Source organism: Drosophila yakuba, chromosome 2R (assembly GCF_016746365.2).
Source record: "Drosophila yakuba strain Tai18E2 chromosome 2R, Prin_Dyak_Tai18E2_2.1, whole genome shotgun sequence".
NCBI classification, from domain to species: domain Eukaryota; kingdom Metazoa; phylum Arthropoda; class Insecta; order Diptera; family Drosophilidae; genus Drosophila; species Drosophila yakuba.
The window spans coordinates 21,712,372-21,737,252 of NC_052528.2; the positions used below are offsets into that span (position 1 = coordinate 21,712,372).

At 43.1% G+C, this 24,881-nt stretch overlaps 2 protein-coding genes across 2 annotated transcripts in view; one reads left to right on the forward strand and one right to left on the reverse strand.

The window, feature by feature from the left end:
* The window catches only part of LOC6531784, a 41,409-nt gene that overhangs the window by 12,149 nt on the left and 4,379 nt on the right, over positions 1 to 24,881 (reverse strand). The window contains exons 2-3 of the mRNA XM_002092535.3: positions 16,365 to 16,853; positions 960 to 1,095 (exon numbers count right to left, since the gene is read on the reverse strand). Of these exons, the coding sequence (XP_002092571.3) occupies positions 960 to 1,095; positions 16,365 to 16,479 (251 nt within the window). The 5' untranslated portion in view covers positions 16,480 to 16,853. The remainder of the gene's footprint in view (positions 1 to 959; positions 1,096 to 16,364; positions 16,854 to 24,881) is intronic.
* On the forward strand, positions 9,533 to 10,925 carry LOC6531786. The gene has a single exon (XM_002092537.3). It carries the CDS (start codon positions 9,613 to 9,615, stop codon positions 10,411 to 10,413), a length of 801 nt encoding a protein of 266 aa, XP_002092573.1. The 5' UTR covers positions 9,533 to 9,612; the 3' UTR covers positions 10,414 to 10,925.

The window sequence follows — 24,881 nt, forward strand, 5'->3', positions numbered from 1 at the left end:
CCTCACAAAATGCCTTTTCATTCTTTGCCTATGAGCTCGTTAAAAATTGCCAAGGCGCTTGCTAAACACTCAGGAAAATGGAAAAGACGCCATTAAATAAAAAGTGAATAAAGTTGAAATTCCTGTTTAATAAACATATGCAATTTCTGTCACTTTAATAAATACCGCAATTATGTACTTAGCAATCGTATAGTACTTAAAATGGCCTTAAGACCCTCCAATTAATTGGCATTGAAAATTACCAAATATTATACACACATTTTTCCAAGTGCTAATAAGAGGGGGCGGGGCTCTCTACCTTAACCCCACCTTCATAATTTTTTAGCCCCCGCCCCTCACGTAGGTGGTTCTGTGTAAGTAATGTTTATATCGTCAAATTCAACATAAATGCCTCACGTTAATAGAATTTATAATGAGCTAGCGCCTACTTTGGCTGCCTCTGTATGGATTTGTGGATGCCACGCCCCCTCGCCCACCGCCTCCGCCCACTCAACACCGGGAGTTTCTTTATAATTGGCTGCCGTTCCCAACGGTATCGAAGTCAAATCCATTTTGGGTCCTCGGCTAATTCCAGAGAAATATCAGCTCAACCCCTGGCTTACCCCTCCGCCGAAAATATTAAATGAAATTCATTTAGCTGACACTTTAGCGGGGCGTTACTGTGAAATCCCAGGAGAGTGGGACGAGGCTGCAAAGTTGGGCGATGAGACGATGAAGGCTTAGAGGGATTTGGAGGGGCTTTTGCAAGGAAGATGACTACGTTAAAAAGTCGAAGCAAATCCTATGATAAATTGCAAAATAAATACTTTATCCAGTAATTCCCAAAAATGTCTCTAAATGTGTTTAAGGTGTAGTGCAAAGTGAAGGGAAATGAAATAAAGTTGCAAAGTAAAGTCTAATATGTAAAGTCAGATTTCTCGCTTAAAAATATATATATTTATTCAAACTCTTTGACTTACGTGTAGATGGGCTTCACATTGCCCTGGCGATACCAGATGACCAGCTGCACCTTGTCGACGATCCCAGTTCCGGGCACCAGATCGCACGGCAGCGCCACCTCGGATCCCACGGCAGTCAGAATCTCGGATAGAGGTCCTGCAAAAGGCAAATGGATGGTAAAATTAGCATAGGTCAGGTCAAGGTACCCCATGAGTTGAGTTATCCCCAGCTATGGCATTTCAAATGGTTTTATTCGCTTTACTGCGGCTTCGCCTAATTGAAATATGTGACCTCCGACCCGACTGGTCCTATCGCCACATCACCACCCGTGCTCCGTCCATTGTCCACCGTATGTGGGCTACAACTATAAAATTGACTGACAGCTTGATTTCCCTTTGATGATAAAGCGGGTTCGCTGAAAGGGCTCAAGCGCCAGGCGGTCAGCTCCATTGTGCGGATTCCGACATGGAGACATCATCGCCCCAGCGCAGCGAGTGGCGCCTCCGCGTGCCACGTTTCACCGCAGTTCCGCACAGACCAGGTCGTTTTGGGTGAGGTACCCACTGCGGCGACATCTATTTCCATGCGATAGCACCGCGCTGTGCGTGCCGCCGCCCAGGGGGGCGAACTGGGGGGCGGGGCGGTCTTCAATTAGTCGTCGCCCTTTTGGAGATGGGCGCGTGACACGAAGTGTCGCTCACTAACGCAATTTTCATGCAAGAAACATAGCAATTAAATATTTTTTTGCACTTTCTTTTTAAGCTCATAGTGCATTAAAATGAAATAACTCCTTATTTAGTTTTAATCGCACCTCTTTACTTGACTCCTCTCTATTTTGGGTGTTGGCGACCAAGAGCCCCCCGCAAACAACTTAGACCTTATTCGAGCTGCGCAGTGTGTTGTTGTTGATTGGTATTTGGTATTATCCGAAGGCATTGTAATTATACAAATTATATTTTCCATATTTTGTATTGCAACACCAACAGCAACAGAAACAGAAACAACGGCCTGGCCTCAGAGGGCGTGTCGTACGTGCCTATATGTGAAACCCAGTAACTTCATTGCGAGGGCCCCCCATTGGGGATTGGGGAGGCGTTGAATGCCTTCCCAAATATTAATCAATATTTATCTAGATTAGCTGGCTATGTGCCCACAAACGCTCTTCCCGTTTACTTGTACTGAAATTCAATTACTTTAATGCGTTTCCGTTCGATTAATGGGCATTTTATAACGATTAACACACGGGCGGTATGAAAATGGGAATTTATATTATTGGCATATGCACAATGCAGATGGGGAAGTTTGGGTGTTTCGGTGATATGGAAAGCATACAATTTATTAGAATAGGTATGGCGATGAAAACTGGAATCTGTTTCGGTAATAATTCGCTTGTCTGCGTTTGAATGAAGAGAATTGCCCAATTCAGAATAGCCGAAAACATCGATTTCCATTTCTTTGGCCACTTTCAGAGGCATTTCCGGATTTCCGAGCGCCATAAGTAACATTTGCCATTAGGCAATCGCAATCGAAATCGGAATCCTCTACCGATATGCATAAACACACTCAAATAAATTAGATGCCACATGGGCGGCGGCAAAAGGGGCGAGGGGAGTCAAGAGGGCGAGGCGCCACGAAACAAAAATAAAAAAATAAAATTGAAGCAATTGGTAATCGGATGAATGATATAACTCATTGGGGCCAAATGCAATTTGTTATGGCTCCGAAATGGGATTTGTATTTGGGTCAGCAGATCAAAGTGATTAGTTACAGAAGAGTTCAATTACTAATTGCAGATTGCAGAGTCCGTGCAACAAATGCAACAAATGTTCACACACTCGCAACTTTTGCAATCGATCTTTGTCCATCCAAATTCGAGGCTTTGAAGTCCGTCGGAAATGGAAATGGAAAATTGGTATGTGGGGGCCTCTGAAAAGATTTATTGTCACATGCCCTCGTATTGATGGAGCGATCGGATCGCCCAGTGTGCTGGAAGTGCATTTCAGTGTTTTTTGCTCCAATTTTCTATTTCCATTGGAACGGCATGGCACGGCGATATTTTGACAAATTTAGTCGGATCTGTTGGCTGACTGGCGGACATTTGGCCGCTAATGGTGCGTGCAACAAATTTCCCGCATCATGTATTCTATAATTAAGCGGATCGCTCGCTGCGCCTCAAGATGTTGCGCCTTACGCGTCCGATGTTGTCGCCTCATAATTGTGCCACTTTAAGTGGGCGTCAACATGATAGGGCCAAGTTGTTCGCTGTTCTTCTTCCTCAAAAACACACACTTCCCTATATATGTGTACATTTCCGACCGATGAAGATCACCAGGGCGAAGAGCCAATTCTGGTTTCATCAGCACTCGATTTTGGAGGGAGAAAATTTATTCAGGTTCGTGGAATATGGAATCATGTGTCATAATCAATGTTGCTGTGTTTGGGCTTCTCGGAAACCGATAATAAAATGTTCATTCTACGATGTCGTCGGGGGAATAACCCTTTTCCCATATTTCCCATCAGTCCGCAGCTCAGTTTCAGTCGACGAATAAAATTTATAGTCATGTACAGCGAAATAAAATGTTTGGAAAATTGAAATAGAAATATATGTATTCAGGCGTAATAATTCAATTCAATTCGAACTCGCTTTGTATGGCAAACTAAATAGTTTCAAATTGAAGAAACCCAAATGCAAAGGTTCAGTTGAAATGAAAAGCGGATGAAGTGTCGAAGAGAAAAGCGTGTTAAATGGAAACACACAATTTTCCGGGAAAATGCATTTACCTCTGGATGGGATTTTCCCGCTCCACTGCAACCCCGCGGCGAAAAAGCATCAATGCAGCCCCATTCGCTAAGCTCATTTAGAACTTTTATGAAAACAAACAAACAATGGCAATGGCCACGCCACTTGGCCATTACCCAGTCAATCAGTCATCCATTTAAATCGCAGCCATCGCTCGTCCAGCTCTTCGCCGCCGGCTATTTATTTATTTGATTATTTGCTTTGCCTGCAACTGTGAAAATATTTTGACAATAGCCTCAAGTGATCCCGATCTCTATCTCTCTGGCCCCCTGTCGATGAGGCAATTATTCAGATCATTTGTATTGGCCAACACTGCGGGGGATTTTGGGGAAGCTATAGGCGTAAGCCTTTGAACAGCCCCAGTGTGAGATCTTTGAAGCTTTTCCTTGGCGCCAACATGAGAGCACAACACAAACAGAAAGCCCATGCAGCCGGAAATAAATCAAATTAGATATGTTTACACTGCATTCTGGCGATGGAGCTGCAGCTGGAGCTGGAGAGAGCAGTATCCATAAGTGGATTCCCACTCAGAAAACACGGCACCTGAGCGACAGCCCCACACAAACAATTGCTGGCGACAAATTGCCAATGACTCAAACGACACCAGCGGCTACAGCAGCAATTTGTACAGCAGCAACTTGCAACAGCAACACAGCAACACAGCTACAGCAGCAACAGCAATTGTCGTAAAATGTTCCTTTGATTTTTCCATTCTTTTTTGTAGCCCTTGTCTTGACTCCCTTTATTTCCTTTATTTCTATATTTTCAAATAACAACGGCAACAAAGTGGGCAGGGTACCCAACACTCCACTCCTCCCTCCATTTTTTTTCCCTGCACGTGACCAATGACAATTTGCGATCCACTGGCCATTTATGACCCCAAGTTTAGTCGTTCTAGTCGTTTGAGTCGCTTTTAGTCGTTTTAGTCGTTGTTGTCGATTGGAGCTTTAATATTTCCTGCAGGCGGCATTTGTCGAGTCTTAGGCGCCTCCATCAAAATGTCGTGGGCGGATGTTGAAATGGCCCAAAGGGGGGCGGCTGGCTGGTAGCTCATAATGCCAATAATACGATTGCCGATTGCTTTATGGGCCAATGTGGGGAATTGGCCAGCGGAACGAGTGACAGAGTCACCTAAATTAAGTCCAAAATTAGCCGGGCTTGGCTCTGAGTGCTTGCTTCTTGCTCTTCCCAATAAAGTTGCTTTGTTATTTCCTTCGCTTGGGAAGTTGTAAAATATGGAAAATACTCGTTAGACCCTCGGCTTTCCCTCGAAGCAGCACTGAGTTATTTTATTTGATTTTCATTGCATTGACTTTGGGCTTCGGCCCTTCGCAAATTACTATTATGCATGAAGGAGCAGAGCAACATGAAGACGCTTTTGCCATCCTTCTCAGGGGTATTTTTCAATTGGAAAGGGGATCCTCTGGGGATACGTCCGAATATTGAAGAAATTGAGGTCGGATAAATGTCGGAAGTGGGGCTGGGGTAAGTGAGGTCAATTTCAGCTCTTTGTTGGTCGTGGGTCAACGCTTTCTATGTAAAGTAGGTTCCAAACGTTACAGCGATGTTTGTTTAATGCACAATTGTTACACAAATCCTGGATTTAATGTTTATAAGCACACTGAATTATATATTTTTGCCTTACTATTTTTGATGTAGCTGCCATCCAATAGCGTGTCTGACCCACATCACCCATCCAATCCATATACATCCAACTTTTTACCAACTGTCCATCGCCACAGGTAATTCCTTAAATTAATATTTATGCTCAGTCCAACGCCCACTACTTGGTACGTATATGTTGTATACTTCTTACTATTTCGGTGCCCTTTTCACCGCTTGGCTTAACTTTATCATAATCTTGGTTAAAAAATCTAATGCTCGCTGCTTTCGTGGCAGCCGAACTAATTTTGTGATGGATTACTTAGTCGAGCGGGGGATCGTATATATTATGGCACTAGAGCCACCCACCACCGATAGAGTACACTGCGATATAAACTTATGCATGTGTAATAAAATAGAGAGTACACTGCGATATAAACTTATGCATGAGTAATAAACAAGAGAGTACACTGCGATATAAACTTATGCATGAGTAATATACAAGAGAAAGTGCAGTAACTCGCTTTAGTTGTATAACATTGAATACACTTCGATTTGGAAGACATTTGCTTTAGTGTTGACGCGGTGCTGAAGGTTCCACTTATCGCCTCAGCCGGCCGTTCATCCATCAGCAGTCTCCTCCTCCTCGTCCAGCGCCTTATCAACCCCACCTGACCACTAATAGAGCCTCGAAGTGCATTTGCCTTTGTTGACATTTGTAAAATGCAAACAGAACACGCAACGGCGAAAGATAGTCCGTCTGGAAGGCGATGGTGGCAGTGGTGGAGTCACCTCCAGGTGCTCAGATAGAACCACGGATACGGATAGTCGCGGAGTCGGAGACGGAGTCTCGCTGCAGCGGAGCCATCACTCAAAGTGATTAGATCGCCGAGCGGGTAATCGAGTGTAGCGCTCAAGATACCGATACACGGTAACACGGATACACGTATACACGGACGGACAGACGGCCGGATGGATGGATGGACAGATAGATAGATATATAGATAGATAGATGGATGGATCCAGATTACATATGTGGGAGCTGCAATTGGGTTCTCGGTTTTATTGCCCCAATGGGGGCAAGTTGGGAATGCCAAATGAAAATGGAAATGGAAACGGTCATGAGGTCGGAGTTCTTTTCGAGTCGGAGTTGTCTGTATTTACGATATTTACGATAATGAACGGGATTTACACGTGTTTATGGCAGGTCATAAATGGTTCGACACCTAAAGGAATTTTTCTCGCCGAGTTTTTACCCTCTTGGCGGTAGTTTCCTTTTGTAGTACCACACGGAGCAAAAGTCAATGCTGTAAATGGAAATATTATTTAAGCTCTCACCCCTCCTACTGCACTGCTAGAAAATGTGCTAAAAGGATTAGACTAAGTTCCTAAACCTTTTAGTCTACATAAGTTAATATTTTGCACTGAAGTGGGTACTTGGTTCGTTTGGAGCATTTATGATTCAGATTTTTATCGCTGAAAGCTCTTTTCATATGTTACTTCGGAGTAGCATCCTGGTTTCCCGGTTTCCCCACATCGACTGATTAAATTTTCCGAGTGCATCCTGCGCTGCTTTCCCTGTTTGTCTGCGAAAAGCGAAGCTTTCAGACTGCATTAAGATAAGTAAGTGGGAACTTCACTCGGGTTTTCCCGACCCCTTTTACTTTTTCCTTTTTAGCGAGACACCTTTGACAAAGCACCTTTGACAAAGCTCAGACAATCAGAGTGCTTAAGTGCTGCTGCTCCCCAAACAAATGAGACTTCGTTCCAAGTTTGGCCAAAAGTTTTCTTAAAGTCGCTCCGGATGAAAGTGCACCCACTTCAAAAAGTGGGATAGCTGGTGGGTGGTGGCAAAAACCTAATCGTTGTGGGACATGAAATTCATGCCGCATCAAATTACCTATCCTAGAGACTCCGAGCCAGCCGGAGAAGAAGATATTATGCAAAATAATATATAATTTTGATAGCACCCAATTTGAGCCTGTCATAACAAGACTCACCCCCGACGACCTCGTCCTGCGGAAAATCGATATATGTAAAAAATGTTTGCATGACTTTAGGAAATTTAGCAAACTTTTTCCTCCGCTTTTGTTTTCCTTTTCTGGTGGTTTAGCGTGTGTGTGCCAGTGTGTGTGTGTGTGTGAGAGCGCCGATATGAGAGCTTCATTGATATGAAAAATATCTTTTAAATGCAATAAACCAACGAGGAAACGATAGCAAAAGGGGGTGGGGCTAAGGCGGTTAAGGAAAAACAAGACTCATAAAATTAATATGATATAATAAAGAAAAATTTGCAAGCTGCCAAAAGCAAAACGATTGATTCTGAATTATAGCCCAAGGGGCGTATGAAAAAAAAAGACAAACAAAAAAGCAAACAGCGGTGGTAGGAAAAATGTAACCCAGATGCTGAGATTAGGCAAAAAAAAAAATATTACAGAAAAAATATAGCTCTGCAGCATATGTGGTTCTTATTCCTAAGATGATTAGTAGACAGTATTATATGAAAGAAATAATAGGTACATGCATATATCAGGAACATTAAAGATAAGTTAAATTATAATCACTTAATATTAATATTTAATCTTTAGTTGTGGAATCACCATTGTACCCGGAATTACTTGGGGAGCATTGGGGGAATGTGTTTGAGGAGACGGAACAGAGGACCCGAAATCAAATCGAATAAATAACACGCAGAACCCCCGAAGAAAAAAGAGAAACAGCGGCAGCAACCCAAATATGTTCGGCAATCAATGGCAGCCGGAAAAAAGAGAAGAAAAACTTTCGATGCCGCAAGGAATTTTCCGAGGGATTAGGGGAGCCGCAAAGGCAAGGGGCTTCGGTGGAGGAAGGGACGGAGGGGGCGATGTGGTTGGCCACTTGCTACACATGCAGCGAAATTAATCATGGCATTGTTCGGCGCTTTTCAAAATAATAAATACTTCAGCGCGACTATAAAATAAATTACTCAAAATCATTTCGTCTCACTAACGCAACAAGGGACTGAAATGGGGAATGCGCACTGGATCATGACAAAAATATATATATACTATATGGAATATATGTATATATATTCCAAGATTCGGGGGTGGATCGCCGAACAGTGTCAAGTTTTCCGCGTCGCTTTTCCACCGCGCACGTGGCAACTTCAAAATGAAACGTACGAAATGCCAGGGGAATTTGTTGATCATTAATAACGTGCCACACAAAAACATTTCTGCCACTTAGGAGCCATGAATGGGCGCAATTGAAACACGAACATGAAAATAAGAAAAAAAGCCATGCCAAAAATGTATCACAGCTCAAAAGGGCAAAAAGTTTCAAAAGATACAAGAACACTTTCTGGCTTCTTAAAAGTTAAATAAGAGCGTTTATTCTCAACCACATTCAATATTTAACTTACTTACTCGACAACCATCATTTATCTAAGCCCATTAAACATTTAAAGCCGTGCCCGGATTTATGTGAAATTGAAACAAAATTCATGTGCATTTTCATTTCAGCATCTACGCTGCAAGTCTCGTCCTAAAACAAAAAACTGGAACAGCAATATTCGTATTCCCATTTTTTGGCCGCTATTATTATTTTTGTTTTCATTGCATTTATTTTTTCTTTTCATTTTGTTTGTTTTTCGGCGTCGCAGCCACTTCCGCCCAGAAAAAAAAAACGTTGGGCTTTTGTTTCGAATTTTTTCCATTTTCTTTCATTTTCATTTTGGAATGGGCAATGGGAATATTTATACGTCAGCGCCTGCCTTTCCACACCCACCGCCTCCCTCCTTAAATATCACCCTCGTCTGTTGTGTGTGTGGTGTGCTTCTTTTTTTAATTGGAGCAAAATGTCAAAAAGCTACAGAAAATTAAGTAAACAAACTATAAAAGCAGATTATAAAGACCCATAAACATAAACAACGAGAGCGGTGCTCCTCGAGATATGCAAATGAATTGGAAATCCAAGGGAAACTAACTTCAACCGTTGATAACTTCATTAACAAATTGGATCCGAGATGGGCCAAACTAAGAGCAGCTAGTTGTTAATTATTCGTGAATATTCATGGAGTGAAAAACGCTTCGAAAACACTTTAAAAGGCGTCTCATAAATTTCTCGGCTCGACTGTTTTTTAAATCTAATGCCATTATAAAAATTATTTATTCCCTGGGGACTTGAAATTATTTATTGCCAACGGAAAGTGATTCCATTTGAGAGCAGCAGCCTTTGCCTGTGAGACAATAGTATCCATAAATACATCTAAATTCCAAGTGAGAGGGTATAAAATGACCGATCATTCTGTCCAGAAAAACGAAGAGGAGGTGGTTGGGGACATTTACTTGTCCCTACTTTCGCGACATGCCCTCAGATATCCGGAGGATGGAAGCCACAAATCGTGGGTCCTGCCGCGCATGATGGTCCTGTTTGCCAGTGGGGACATGGATCAGGTGATAGACGCCATAGTTGCGGACATGATCCATCCGATTGGCAGTGGACTGGTGGCTAGTGTTCTGGTAGAGGAGTCCATACGAGACGAGATGATTAGGAAAATTCGCTGCAAATTGAAGCCGATGAACGAGCGCATACAACGCCATCCAAATTACCTGAGAACAGAGAAGCTCATCGAGCGCATGAACTGCAGCACCATTCACATCGAGGAGTTCGAGGAGTCGGATACGAAGAAGCGTTATGGTCGCCGGATGAAGGGATCGCCTTTGATAGTTTTGGATTTCCCGCAATACTATTTTGGGGACAAGCCCACGGCCGTAATGACTTTGAGCACCTTCCGCAATATGAGCGAAGTGGTCAAGTTGCATACGCGCGAAGGTCTGAACTTCGATAGCATTTCGGTGTGGTCAGCCAAGTTGGCCCAGTGCTTCGACCTGCTCACCAGGCTGCCCAAGGTGGATCAGTGGACCTTCAACTGCACCAATGAATCCATCAAGATTCCCAAACTGCCGGCTCAGCCGGTCACCACAGTTATCATCCAGAAAAACGTTCACTTCGAAGTTCACGTCATTGGCGGAAAGATAAAAACTATAGCGTTTCCAATCACAGATGCTTCTGCAAAGGAGATATACCCCTAATGCGATTCCTGACTTCCCATCGAAAATCCACCCATCAATTGGTTTGGGAATATTTATGGGCCGAACGACTCTAATTTGTAAATCTCAAACCCATCGAACACACAAACACACACACGCGCGACAGATAATTTGTCAGATAATGGCTCATCTATCAGTTTTTGACAAGATTGATGGCTAGATAATGCGATTGATAAATCTCCATTACTTTTCAGCATCCTTTCTCTCCATTTTCCCCGAGTTAATTTCAAGGAAATCGGAATGCAGTGGGCGGGATTCTCCCTCCACCGCTGCTGAGACAATGATTTGATTTTGGCCGTGTCACTTGCCATGTCATCATCCCTCCGGAGAGGTGATTTCTGTCCTGGAGCCACACGCCCTCCATTTATCACGGAGAAGGCAAGGAGCACAGGGAAAAATGTTTGAGTTTGTTTGGCATTCAGGAATGCCGTGAATTGTCCGGCTTATTTAAGCAGTATTTATCGTGTAATATGACTTGCAACTCTAGATCCCTATTTTAATTAACTTTTTATTGTTACAAAAGGAATGAAGAATAGAGGAGTTTGTTTCAGTGTGCACACCACTGCCATCAGCTAAGTAAGTGACTCTCATGAAATCAAGGTTTATGCGGCAGGGGCTATAAAAGTGCCCATTGATTGGCATCATCTGTCGGTTGGATTCCTAACCCAATCACACACTCTGGCCCATTAATTCCGAGCCGTTTACCGATCACATTGTGATGGAAATGAGGTGACAGTTACTGTCCCCTGCAAGGTGTGATCGTTAAATTGGCCACAAGTCAGAAAAAAAGGCTTAAACGCGTTAGCCAATTGATTTTAAATCAAATTTTTATAAACGTTTAAATTAAACGTGGTTATCGTCAGAGATTGTGGAGAACCTAAACCTTGACATCAAGCTAGATAAGGAATTTAAACGACAGCTTTGGATTTAATGTGCCTGTCCCGAAAGTTCAGTAAATTATTTAGTGGGTAATAAGCACAAGCGCTGATTGCAGGGTATTTTGAGTCAAGTGCCTTCTTTCTCACTTCCCTCGAACTTTCCCCCCAATAGCATTAAAAATTGATTTCAATGACTTGTGAGACCACACACGAGTCGTACCAAATTAGTATCCCTAACTCCAAATTGGTTTTCCCATGTCATATAATTTTGTCGAATTACCAATTCACTCTGAAAGCGGACTGTATCGATCAAGTAGATTACTATCGATTTCCAAGCGAAGGGACTTAAGTAAATACAGGGTTCTTTCGCTCCTTGCTCTCTATTTTTGAGCCACTGCTGCCTGCCATAAAAATAGTTGAAAGCATTTCCCGAAAAAGAAGCAGGCGGCACAAACACAATAATACACAGCAGGACAAAAACAAAACAACTTCAAAGCGGAAAATCGCTTATGCAGGAAGCACTTTTCTTGCCGTCTGAGATTTTCCACATGCAGCAGTGGAAAACTCTTATCCTAACCCGCTCTCGTTTTCCTCTTACTTCTGCTGCTGCTTTTCCTACTGCTTATGCTTCCATTACATTTTTGTGTGGGAACGTGATTTCAGCATAATTCCGTATATCAGCGCATAAAAGGAGCATGCCACACGTTCGTTCGCTAAAACGGGCAAAAGGACACTCGCAGCGTATCCACAGTCACGGCCACAGGCTCAAAGGCAGGACATCCCGCCAACACTCACACACTCGCACAGATATTGAAACCAGACTGCACTTTTCCCAGTTTATTGTCCTTCCCCCCGCTCCCGGCTAAAATATCCACCCAGGTCAAGTACACGCCAGAAAATCTCCTCGAAATCCCCACACAAATATGAGAGCAGGCGGCTCAGCACATCAAGGGTGTTCAGTGTTCAAAAATAAAGTCGGTGAAAAGGCCGAAAACACTTTGACTGATTTGTATGTGGAGCACACATGGAGCTGCACAGGCGGTGGAATGAAAAGTTTTTATAAGTTAAATAAATACTAAATAGTTCAGGTGAAATGTAGTTACATTTTTAGTTATTAGTCTGTAATGTCTGTAATGTGACTTTGAAGTTCTATTTACGTTCTCTCTACGTAGTAGTATTACATAAACATGTTTACAACTGCTTTAGCAGCTCAATGTTTACACTTCTCCCAACTGCTTGGTCCACCCTCGCTGACCACTGCGATCCGAACCAAAAATGAGGCGAAATCCATTGATTCATTGAGTGCCAATTTACAAATCGAAAGGCAGCCGCCAATGCACAAACGGCAATCTCAAGCGGAATCAGAATCGCAATCGAAATCGGAGCACACACGGAAATCGAGGGCGGGGAAAGGGGTAGGGACTCTTTGGCAAGCGGGAAAACATGAAAATCGAGCGCTTTAATATTTTGAGCCCATTGATTTTTGAGCCACCCGCTGGCCATGCGATGTGCCCGTAACCGTAGCCATGGCCATAGCCATAGCCATAGCCGTACCCAAATCCTCAGCCGCACCCTCTGGCTTTCCACATGCATATGTGTATGTTGTTTGCTCAGAATGTTTTCCCCGGGATTTTCCACAAATTTTTCATTCATTCATTGCGACTGCTAGGAACTGGGAACTGGGAGTTGGGAACTGGGATGTGGGATCTGCGCCGCCGCTGCGGGTGAGTAATTTTTCAAGTATTTTCCATGTTTCCATCTACCATGTCCAACGACCATGTCTGTGTGCTGAGCTCCTGTTGTGGCTCTAGGGTCGAGGGTCCTGCGATGTCCTTTGCCAATATACCCGAAAATCAAAGATTAAAATGAGCAGCGAGAATGGCGGAACACAGAGGTCCTTTCCGTATTTGCAGGAGTGCTTAGAGGCCCGGTCAGGGATCGGTTTTGATTTCGTCACCAGATGCTGCTGTTTTCCCCGACCGCCGCGCCAGCGTTTTTCCACAAATTATTGTACAAATATTTGACTTTCAACGAGCGCGGCACGATTGGTGCCAAGAAAAAGTGTAAAAAGATAAAAACTCGCGCTACACATTTATTGAATTAATGGATTATTTCTGCGTCAAAACAGCTGCGACCTCTTCCCGTTTTGATTTTTTAGCCTCCCCCGGATTATTATTCAAAGTGTTTTCCGACCTTTTTTTTTATTTAAATGCTCTCGGAATTACCCGGTGTTCTTTGAATGGAAATCGAAGCCAATGTATTTAATTGGATCAAAATTTAACGGGGTAAACCATGAAACGCTGTAGAAATTAAATCAAATTTTCAATTATTCCAGGGGCAATCAAAGTGTCATGAGGGAAATGTGAAAAATGCCAGTTAACACTATGATTGAGCGCCCATTTTGATTGACAACCCATAAAAAAGCATGTTAAAAACATTACCCTTTTATGTGCCATTATCTGTGTAACAAATTTTTAATGGGGCTTTTGTAAATGGTGAGCATTACAGGGCTTTAAAATTATATTAGAATTCTGTTTGAAAAAATGCCAAATTAAACGGAGTGAGTAGCAACATTGTTCTAAGTTTCATTTATAGCACCCTTTTTTTTTGGAAGCAAATCAGTACTGCAGTTAAGCATACCGTTTGCATGTTCAAATTACATTGAAATCGGGTAGCAGAGCCGGAAAAAAAGGGCCGCAATCACAGAGCACAAAAACCATTTCACAATTTTCTGTTCCAATTGGCCAAAACACACACTCACAAACGTTAAGTGGAGGGCTTTGGCCATTTGGTAGGCTTGTGTTTAGTCGGTTTTTTTTATGGGCCACATGAATTTCAGTTGTGGCCACTCCATCCGCAAAAACATACGGGGAAATAAAATCACAAAGCACAAACACACACACACACACACACAAACGTGTGCCACAATTTGGCCAAAAAGCTGAACATTAAAATGCACTTGTTAACAAGTAATTTGTTGGGAATGGCAGATATTTGCTTATCGCAGCCATGAAATCAGTTTAGCCGACTAAAAAAGGTTGCATATTTGATTAGACCTAGCCTCGTTAGGGGCATGAACCTTTTGGCCAGCGTGGCAAAAGGGACACTACTTCGACTGTGTGTGAGTGAGTGTGTGTGTGTGGCACAGTGGTGACCCTCTGGTAAACTAGGGGGTGAAAAACTATAGCCCGAGTGGAAGTGGAAGTAGAGTGGAGTACATCCATGTGAGCAAGTGCATCACTTACAATTAAGATCGTAATCACTTCGAATGGTGTTATAAATAAGTCACACTGCGTGGACGAGGGGGGATTACCAAGCAGATTACCATAACGAGGCAGCATCTGAAAGCACTTAGGACCTCCTCCTTCCATTTTCCCCAGCTTCACTGTATCTGAATGAGCGGCCATTCGGCATGAATTTAATCTTTATTGAAGGAGTCAGGGTGAGTCAAGTGAGTCAAGTGCGCAAGTACTTGAAAATAATGCTTTATAAGGTCTGGTACTGGTTCTGGAGACTAAAGACTGGAGTCTGGAGTCGGGAATCTGCAGTCTGGAGGTCTGGAGTCTGGCATTCCGTTTCGACAAATCCCCGCAGGCGAGACAAAATCAATTTCAATCAAACAAATGCAGCGCGTCGAAGGCGGAGAAAGCAGGAGTCCCCAGACAAAATCCACTCAAGTGTACCAATAAAAACATGAAATAATTCCAGCCAGGCACAATTTTCTGGCTCCGAGGGGTGGTTTTTTTTTTTCTTTCTTTACTGCTGGTTTTGAGTCATGAAATGAAATGAAATGCATGTAACGAAATAATTGAGAATAATCGAGTTTAAATCACATTTGGCTTTGACACTGCTGACAAAGACACAATGATGATCCCGATCACGAGGGGTGCCCAAAAACCAGAGGGTGGGAGGGTGACGAAGTGCTGAGGGGTGAGGGTGACAAGGGCGAGGAAAGTTCAACTCTGACCTTTCACATGCCACATATCAAGCGGAAGAGCTGTCAAAAACAATCCAACAAGTTACATGTTCCTAGTCCAAGAAGTCATATGTAATCAGGGGTTCGATGAGCAGATAGAGAGCAATGCAAATAAGTTAGTTTACAATTTTACATTAAAGCTGCTTGCGATCATTTCCCCCAAAGAATGTCTCCCTTTTTTGTTGTTTGATTGGGCTGCCCCTTGAAGTTGCAACTTCGGAATAGTCACACTTTGGTAATTACTGAAATTTACAATCGCAGCTGCAGTCACAATTGAGTGGCACCCGCTGGGTGACGTTATTCCTCGAGCAGTGATCCCCGAGATCCGGAAAGTCAAAAACGAAATTTTCCTGTTTCCCATTTCCCCGTGCAATTAACCCTCAATGCCGACTGTTTCGCTTTGCCCGCCAGATGTTTGCTGGGTTACGCCTCTATTTGGGAAATGGGAAATGGGAAAACTAAACGCAATCGTGGTCCGAGGTTTGGGTTTGGGTTTCGGTTCGGGCCATGCCCCATTTATATAAACAAACTCATTGACATGTTCTCTAATTTCATTTGGATGTCCGTGAAATGTCATTATGCAGGAGAGGAGGAGAAAAAACAATTTGAAATGTTAAATTTTTTATGGGGGAGCGGCTCATGTCGTACACTCGATTCTGGAAAAATTCCATTAAAAATTAAAAACAATGTCCTGCCTAGACCCGAATTGCACATAGTTCTACTTTTTAATTCGAGGCTATGTTTTCTTCAGCTTTAATTGGAATTTATGGCACTGGCCGGTGGAAAGTGTTAATGTCTGAATTGGTTTTCATTTCTATCGTGGTCGTTTTCGGCGCTTTGTTATTGACGCTGTTGTTGTGGTGGCAACCCTGCATTAAATACAAAACATTTTCAACTGGTTTTCCGCGGTTACGCTGTTTATATTTCAATTGAGGTTTTCACGCAATTCGAAATGTGTTGTTTGTTTGTTGTTTCTGCGATGCCTTTTATTTATTTACGCCGTGCCACTTCCGTGAGTTCCGTGTGTATCCCCAAATTATATGGACTGGACCGGGTTTTGTTGGGGTTTGGGTACCTACCTTCGTCTGCAGTGGCGGGGTGCTGTTCACCCTGGACCAGGAAAAGTGCCGTGGTCAGGACTAGGAGAAAAGCCACCGGCTGTCGGGGGAAAACCGCAGCGGAAAATGTATCCATTTTCGCGGGTTTTTCAATGGGAATCCTTTGCTTTGGCGTTGTTTTGGAGTCGCGACTTTTCCTGAAGACCGTTTGTTATTATTTTTGTGTGCTCTCTAGGGTTCTTGGCCCCCAATTCTGCCCTGTAATTGTTGCTTTAATTTTCCTTTTTTGCGACGCTGTTTCGCGCTTTTCCTAGCTCTTGTTCGGCTTTTCAGTGCTTTTCATAAGTTTCCCATTTGGTCTGGCAGGGGTTTCGTGTTTTTCTCGCTTTTTCCTGCAGCTGCTTGCATTTTCAATCTCATCTTTTTACTCGGGTTTACTGCGCTCTGCGATTTGCTGCATTCAGTTCGATTTTTCCATCATCAATCGCTGGCTGCCGCTGACATTCGCCACTGAAAATAGAAAATGCCAAAATTTAAACAATGGAAAAACATTTGCACGAATTAGTTTTCATTTATGCACAATTTGAAACAACAGGAACCGAGAAGAGAGCAACAAAATATTGAATTGCAAATTGAATCGGAGAAATTCATGTAGAGTTGTGGTTCCGCCCCTCCGATTTTCGCCTTTTGCGGGAAATTTCGACGTTGGTGAACAGTGCATGGTATGAACTAGATTTAGGGGGGTTTCCAAGAAAAATCTGCATACTGTCATGTGTTTGATGGAGCTTTATTAATAATACAGCGGAATCTGGTCAGTGTTGTGACTTCTAATTCAATTTTCCCTCTTATGCAGCAAGAAGTCAAGCTCAAGTTTTTGAAACTCTTTAAATAGCTGGACAAGTAAACTTTGCAGCTGTGATCTGGCCAATTTTCACCTCTAACCAATTGGATCAGTGCGTCGACGCCTCCTCATTGAAATGCGTTAGGAACAAACTTTACGGACATGCCCCCCAAAGGCGGAATACAAAAGGTATCCCCCAAGAAATCCTGCCACTCCCGCACCTGGTTTCCACCCACTCATTTGGAATGCAACTGCCCAGCACCGAAACCCGATAAGTTTAATGATTTCGCTCCCCTTTTTGGGGCACGGGAGTGACTTAAATATTTAAGGTGCCAGACGGAGAAGCAGCCAGAAGGCTTGGGGCAGAATACGAGTATCTGATGGATTACAGGGGAGCCTCGGCGAGTGGATGACCCACAACCTTGGCAGTTGTGCCGAGGGCACTGTAAATAATAAATAAATAAATATTGTTATATTTAACAACAATGTCGGTGGCAGGCAGGGCAACATCATTTCGGCTACATTGCCCTGGCAAACACAAACCGTTGCAATATGGAATATGGAAGTACACTTTTGTCAACCTTTCAACATGCCAAAACAAATTGACCTCAATTTTTTATGGCCCCCGATCCAGCCAGATGGAAATGCACAGGAAAAGTGAATTGTTTGCAGGGTGGTTGGTTGGTTTGGGGGAAAAACTACGCACTCCCGTTGCTTGAATTCTCGGCCAGGTGAAATACACAACTTAATGCTGGCCAAATGCTAAGATTTAAGTATCTGGCTCCTCTGTTCCAATTTCCCAGGCACTTTTCCCTCGGCTTTTCCGGAGACTTTCCCTTTCGTGTGTGCGGGTTACTTATGTGCTCCACTTTATTTGCCTCTATTCTTCGCCTTCTTGAGGCAATTTAGCAGCATTTTGTTTGGCCAAAAGGGCTTACCATTTCTCTAATATAAACACTCACACATGCCCGCACGCAAGGACGAACACACACACACACACACACACATGGGGGCTTACATTGACACTTTTACGGGTAGCGAAAAGCAGGAGCGGATTGCCGAGGAAGATGGGTGATCTTAGAGGGTATGTAAAGGGTATCAGTCTGTTTAGACCTTCTCAAAATATTCCCATCCCTAGGATTACTACGAAATTGTAGTAAGATGTGTATGTAGTTTGTAACTGTGATTTCACATTAATAATTTCATATGTTTTTGATAATTAACTGCAAATTGTTTAGTTCGCCCCTGTACTTTTGGTATTCAGTGAGCCTCGCAGGTGAGAAGGCGACCACAATTTTCCGTGGAGCTGCAGCAATGGAAACAGAAAAACAGCAAAACAGAAACTGAAGCTGAAGCTGAGAACGAGGAAAACTGGCTACAATGCATGAGTTGCCATTCATAATATTAGCGCGACGGGGCGAGTCGAACAAAGGAGCCACTGCCACCCCTTCCTCAGCCCCAAAAAGGCGGAGGAGGAGCCACTGGAATGGGGTAGGTGGGTAAGGAAACTACACGTGTAGGCAAAGCAATCAACAAGCAGGATACGAGTCGAATGGGTAACATAAATAATAAAGAAACCAGTGGGGGAGCATCATCCGAGGGCCAAGACGAAGGAAGCAGAAGTAGCAGGACCTGGCTCAGACATTTGTATGAATGATGTCTGAGGCCAGGACGACGCATGAATGGCAAATGGCACATGGCGAATGGCGAATGGCGAAATGGGTGAGTGACGAGTGGCACCACCCACCTGGCCAGCCGTTTTCCACCTGCCCGGGCTGCTCGGAAAAGCCTGCTTATTTATGCTGCGCCTATTGCTGCCACTCGAGACCCCAGACGAGTGTGTTTGTGTGTACCCCATTTTAAGCCAGCGAATGGAATATGACGGCAAATAGAAAATATTTATGTATTATGCAAAGCGAAAGGCGAAATGCGAAGCGAAGGAGCGCACCAATAATGGAAACCTGTTGTCCGGAAAATCTAATTTTCGACATTCCCACACGGCGGCAACTGGGCCCATAACTCAGCCGGAGCTGGAGAGCACATGGTTATTTAATTTGGGCCTTCTGCAGCCCCAGCAAAAATAATGGCCAGGTGTACGGCATGGCCACAAGGTGCGAAGTTGTCCGGGAAACTCCCCGGAAAATAATATACGATTGCATATCTTCTGGGCAGGGGGTGTTGGGAGTGCCAGAGATTAGTGGAGTATTTCTCGGGCTCTTATCGCACTCATATCCTTCTCAAGTAGTTGCGAATTCTTCAAGCTGACTTGTTTATACAACCATGGAGCATAAAACTAAATATGAACAAGGGTTCTCCCGTTCTTTGATATAAATATTTCCTGCCTGCTTTTAGTTCCCTTTTAAATCTTTAAAAGGTCTGTTTAAACTTACATCTGGTTAAGGTCCTGCGCTTCTAAACATTTTCTCTGGGATTTTTGTTAACATTTATTCCACACAACCGAGTGAACATTGCGAGAATTCTTAGCCAATTTGCATAAGTGATTTGCTCTCCCTCTTCATTCCCCTCCACCAGCTTTATTGGGTGCCATCCTCCCTGCTGATTCCTCCTTGAATCCCCATCCGCATCCGCATCCTGTGACGCTCCAAAAGGCCTTCACCGCTCTTTTGTCTGTCTGTCCGACTGTCTGTCTATCTGGGGCACACAGGTGAGAAGGGAAGAGTGGGAAAAAAGTGTGTGTGAGATATGCGAGTGTCAGCAACGTGACGCTTATAAATTTATGAAGAAAACTCCTCTGCTGGCAGAGAAGTGGATGCCAGCCAGCCCCCTAAGGACCTCCCATTGAGTTCAGCGTGCGACTGGACCATGTCACATTGACAACTTGAGGATATAGCATGCTCCATACACACGCAGGATTATATACTTATCCCCAATTACAAACAAATAAAGCACACAATATATATCCACTCAATACATATTTTATATTTAGGGAATTACTTGTTTTGCTCTCTTTTTGTTGGCTTGAATACTGAGCTTCAAGCTGAATAGTGCCTTTCTGGTCTCTCTGTGTAGCCGAAAAGGATGCAGGGAAGCCGTAGGACAGAGGGACTACAGTAAGTGAAATTAATTAAAAAGGACGAATAGCGTTAGTCAAGGATTGTTGCCCGATGGGGCAGATGGATGGACTGGGACACACAATGAATGGGCAAAAAGATGTCAACACTTTGTTGGCGATGACGACGTCGTCACGTTGTTTTCCTGTCTGTGAGACTCCTCACAGTCCGTGTCCGTCCCGGTGTCCTTTGGTCCCCCACTTTCTCAGTCTCTCCATCTCCATTTCCATCTCCTAGCCAAGCCATCATCCATTGTTGCTGCCATTGTTTCATATTGCTCTTCTCATTCTCGGCTCTTGGCAGTCTGCTGCTGTTTATGAAGTGGCAGGAACGAGTGGCGTTGTTAATAATAGAATGTTACTTCTATTTTAGCCGGCTTCGCGTTGCAATCTCCGTTCGTTCAAGGAGAGAATGTCGTTTCTCGGCTCGAGTTTCACGTCTCCGGGAGCTTTTTGTTTCTTGTTTTCCTTGCACTCGACAAAGAGTTTTCACTCCTACAAACTTTGCTTTCGCCCCTTGAGAATTCCCATGGGAAGTGGCGGGGAGCTCGTCCCCGGCTGGTAGTTTAAATAATAGAGTTTAATATTTTATTGCTCTGACTTCTACCAGCGACGGATTGCAGTGCAATAATTGCACATCCTTCTTAAGCTCTTAATTAAATATTTCAGACCGTGCTGGTCAGTAAAAACAATAAAACAATATATATTCCACTTGTAATCTCAGATTTTATGTGTTTTCACAACTAATTGCACTTACACTGCCTGTGAAATGGCAAAACACAATATTGTTTATCAAAAATTGTATTTCTGTTTACGTGCTGCCATGGATAAATTAAAAACAAGTTTTAAGTCAACAGTTTCATGTTTAAACAATGCGTTGAGTACTTAGCCCAAATTCAAATCAAACAGAATTCAGGTAATCAAATTTCAACCAGTCGAAATCGACAGGAAAAAAACAAATGGTTGGGATTCCTGTGTATCCGAGTAACAAAAATTGTATTTTTATTTGCTAACATATATTTTTAATTAAAAGCAAAAAGCCAGAGCATGGTGGGGAATCGTGGATAAGAATGGGTTTATAAAAATGTATACAGATTCCCCTGAGCAGAGACAATGCCATTGCAAAGCTCGTAAAATTTCAATGTCAACAATTTTCCACACACACATACACTGGGTCATAAAATATACTATATATATCCATGTGGGTAATACTATATCCATGACAAAAAAATTGTTTATTTAAAGGAGGCAAATTCTCCATCCATGTTACTCCACTTTAAGCCTGTTTACAATTCACTTTTTCCCATGTACTAAAAATGCATATTTATAACCAACTGAAAGGACGGAGTAAAAAAGATTGAGATAAAATCTACACTGCCATATTTACCCTTTAATATTGGAAACTATACTTATATGCGAGCATTTCGCATATATTGTTTTATAAAATAAATAAAAACAGATAGATAAACAGCACAAATGCTCATCCTTTTAAAGTAGCAAAGTATCAATAGTCTGATAAACTCCGAGTGTGGAACACATTTGTAGGGTGGAATCAGTACACAGCGCCTATAAACTCCTGGGATTTCGCTGTGAAGCGCGACATGTACGCACACATGTACAAAGTAAACCAACCAATACATGAGCAGCAGCACACAGACTCCGAGGAGGTCGCCGCGTATCCTTGGCCCATTTCACATGGATAACAAATGCTCGGAAAATTATTTTCAAATGCGCCGCCAAAGCGAAAAGAAATAGAAGCTCATGTGTGCCCCACTCTTTATTCTTGCTAACAATTTTCCTGCCATTTTTCAGCTACTTTGTTATCCAGCCAAAGGATTGAAGGATCAGGCTTCTGATTTTTTATATATTTTAGTCCTTGTTTGGTTAGTTCATCCCTAGAATAGTTGAGCCAAAGACACAGGATGCAGCATCCTTGGCACTGGCTTGACTTTTTGAAGGAGAACCGGAAGTATTGCTGCGTTTGCATTGTGCGGTTTTCCTGCCTACGCGCATTCCATCTCTTTTGCACGTTTTCCCTGCCACTTCCGCTTTTCCTGCGAGTGTGTTAATTGGCGGTCTAGGTGTGTGATTGTGTGCGATTGTGTGTGATTTCGCGTATTTGCTCAGGTGAGAAGAGCAACAGATTTATTCACCTTTTTCCCGCCTCTCCGCCCCCCGCTCCTTTTGGCCTGTCAACTTAATTGGCTTCTGTGTGAAATTAATTGGATTTCTTTGCTCCTTATCTTTGCATTTTATTTTTTTATCGTTGCTTTTATTATTTTTTAATTACCACACGTTGTAGCTGAGATGCAGTTGCATAATTGGCTGAGATTTGGTTTCACGTTCATTTGACTCTCCATATATGGCTTTAAAATATGTATATTTTTGTAATAATTGATAAACGAGTTGTAAGTTTTCCTTCCATTAAATCCGAAAAATCACTTAAAAGCCAAAGTTTATCAGGCCATTTATCGCTTTTCTTACTATTCCTAAATGCTTTTACTCAAACCCCAAGAAGGAGAGCCCATTTTCCATCACTTGGTCTACGCCAAAGGCTTAACATTAGCAAATAAAACACTTTTTGATATATGAACGGCTATCTGCGACAGTCCGCATGAATTTTAATTTCTACCCACTAATGCAAAGTTAGTTAAGCGGACTAAGTTCAGCACGCGATCTTAATTATTAAGGGTGTTAAACCCTTAAGGGTGAGGGTCGCATTGCGTAAGCACCGCCAAATACACCGAAAATAAAAATGAGCAGCTACGCTATATCATTATCAGTTGAAACACGTGAGCGATGGCGACTATGACTATGAATAGTAATCCCCCTCTTTTATCTGTGTATAGCTAGTAGAAGAAAGTGAAGGCTTCAAAAAGGAGGCAGACGCAGACCACTTGGAACTGGGGTTCCGGACACGGCGGCCACTTAATGGCCATAACTGAAAGTGCCATTGACTGGGACCACGTCCATTTGCCACTTGCCCCTCGCTGCGATTACCTGCGGGCGACAACCCCACGACCACACCCACTGGGGATTAACTATGGCTCCGGCCAAAGGGATAAAGTGTGAGCTGCGTTGCAGAGGGTACTTTAGTTTGAAATAAGACCGTGACAGGATGAGCAACTCTGGCAGCCCCTACAGTGTTTTCAGGGGCATGGCCCAGAAATATATCTTTAATTTTAAATCAACTGAACTAACTGACTATGAGAACTGGTACGAACATATTACAGAGCCAAAGATTTCTGCAGAAAACTAGTTAATTTGTAAGGGCATTCTAATTTCGGCTTTGCAGCAAGCCTACTTACATTGTGTCAGGTATGTTTTTTTTGTATTTTTTTCGTCCTAAGTGCCACTACGACACATGCACAAAGGAACACGCATGCAACGAGGTGCGGAGAGTGTGGTTGGAAAAGCGCGGAGGGAGAAGGAAGGGAAAACTCAGCAGGCGCTGCGGCACGCACAACGCAAACATTTTTCATCGTTAGCAGTCATAAAGCAGACAAAACCAGGCATCAAGACCACCCCCTCTGTCACTTTTCCAGCTTTTCCACATCTCTATTGCCATTGCCATTGCCTCCCCCATTTTCCATTTTCCACAAAGTGGCCAGCCGGAGACGGACCGCAACTAATGTAAAAACAAACACGACACCAGCGACCAAAACCAATTTGCACAATGCACTAATGTGGACTGGAAGGAAAGGCATCACATTAGTTTTCATAACATATAAAGTTCAACTAGGATGTCTATATTAAGTGCTTAAAAACATGAACTATGCTCAGTACATAATAATAGAAATGTTAAATTATAGTAAAAAGTATTCTTATCTGTAGAAAAACATGGCACATTTTGCTATTCTTGAGACCACAGTGCAGTCTTGTGTAGGGATCATCATGTATAGACAGTAACCCGACCTGTTCTGCCAGCGCATATTGGTTGTGCACACACGTGTTTCTGTTCTTCTTTTTTTACGAGAGTGTATGTGGCGCCAGCAGAACACCCACACGTTCGCCCCGCTCCGCCCCTTGCCCCGCCCCGCCCACTTAGTTTACTCCTGAGCCTTTTTCAAGGCGCCCAACGACAGGGAAACTCGACGCGACGGGGAAAGAGGAAAGCGGCGACTAGGCGTGAATTATGACCTATTGAAACCTCAAACAAGACCCATGCCGCACAACAACGGCAACTCAGAGAGACTCACTTTTCCCCCTTTTCTGCCCCTTTTCCGCTTTTCCCCCCACAGGACGCTCCTTTTTCCCCCGCCTATCTGCAATTTTTACTTTATGACTTTATTCTGTCCTCGTTTTATGCATTTTTTATGCCGCTCCGTTGCGGTTTTCTCACTTTGTTGGCCAACAAATCCACTAACATGTCGAAAAGCCACCCCTTTGGCCCCGAACGGGTTAATATATCCCATATACACATACATGTTGTATATATAAAGCCGCTCCCCTCGATCCTGTTGCCGTTTGAGTTTGTTATCCCTGCTGCATTATTTATGCATTATTTAGTTGGAGCGACAATTATTGGCTGTCGGACAGCTTAATGGGTGTGGGTTAATGTGCCCCACATGTGAAAAATGAGGGTATTATGAAACTTTAGTTTCTAGTTTAAAGTTGGCAAACAAAT

Coding starts and splice junctions, on each gene's coding strand:
- LOC6531786 (XM_002092537.3), top strand. CDS start 9,613: ATGACCGATCATTCTGTCCAGAAAAACGAAGAGGAGGTGGTTGGGGAC.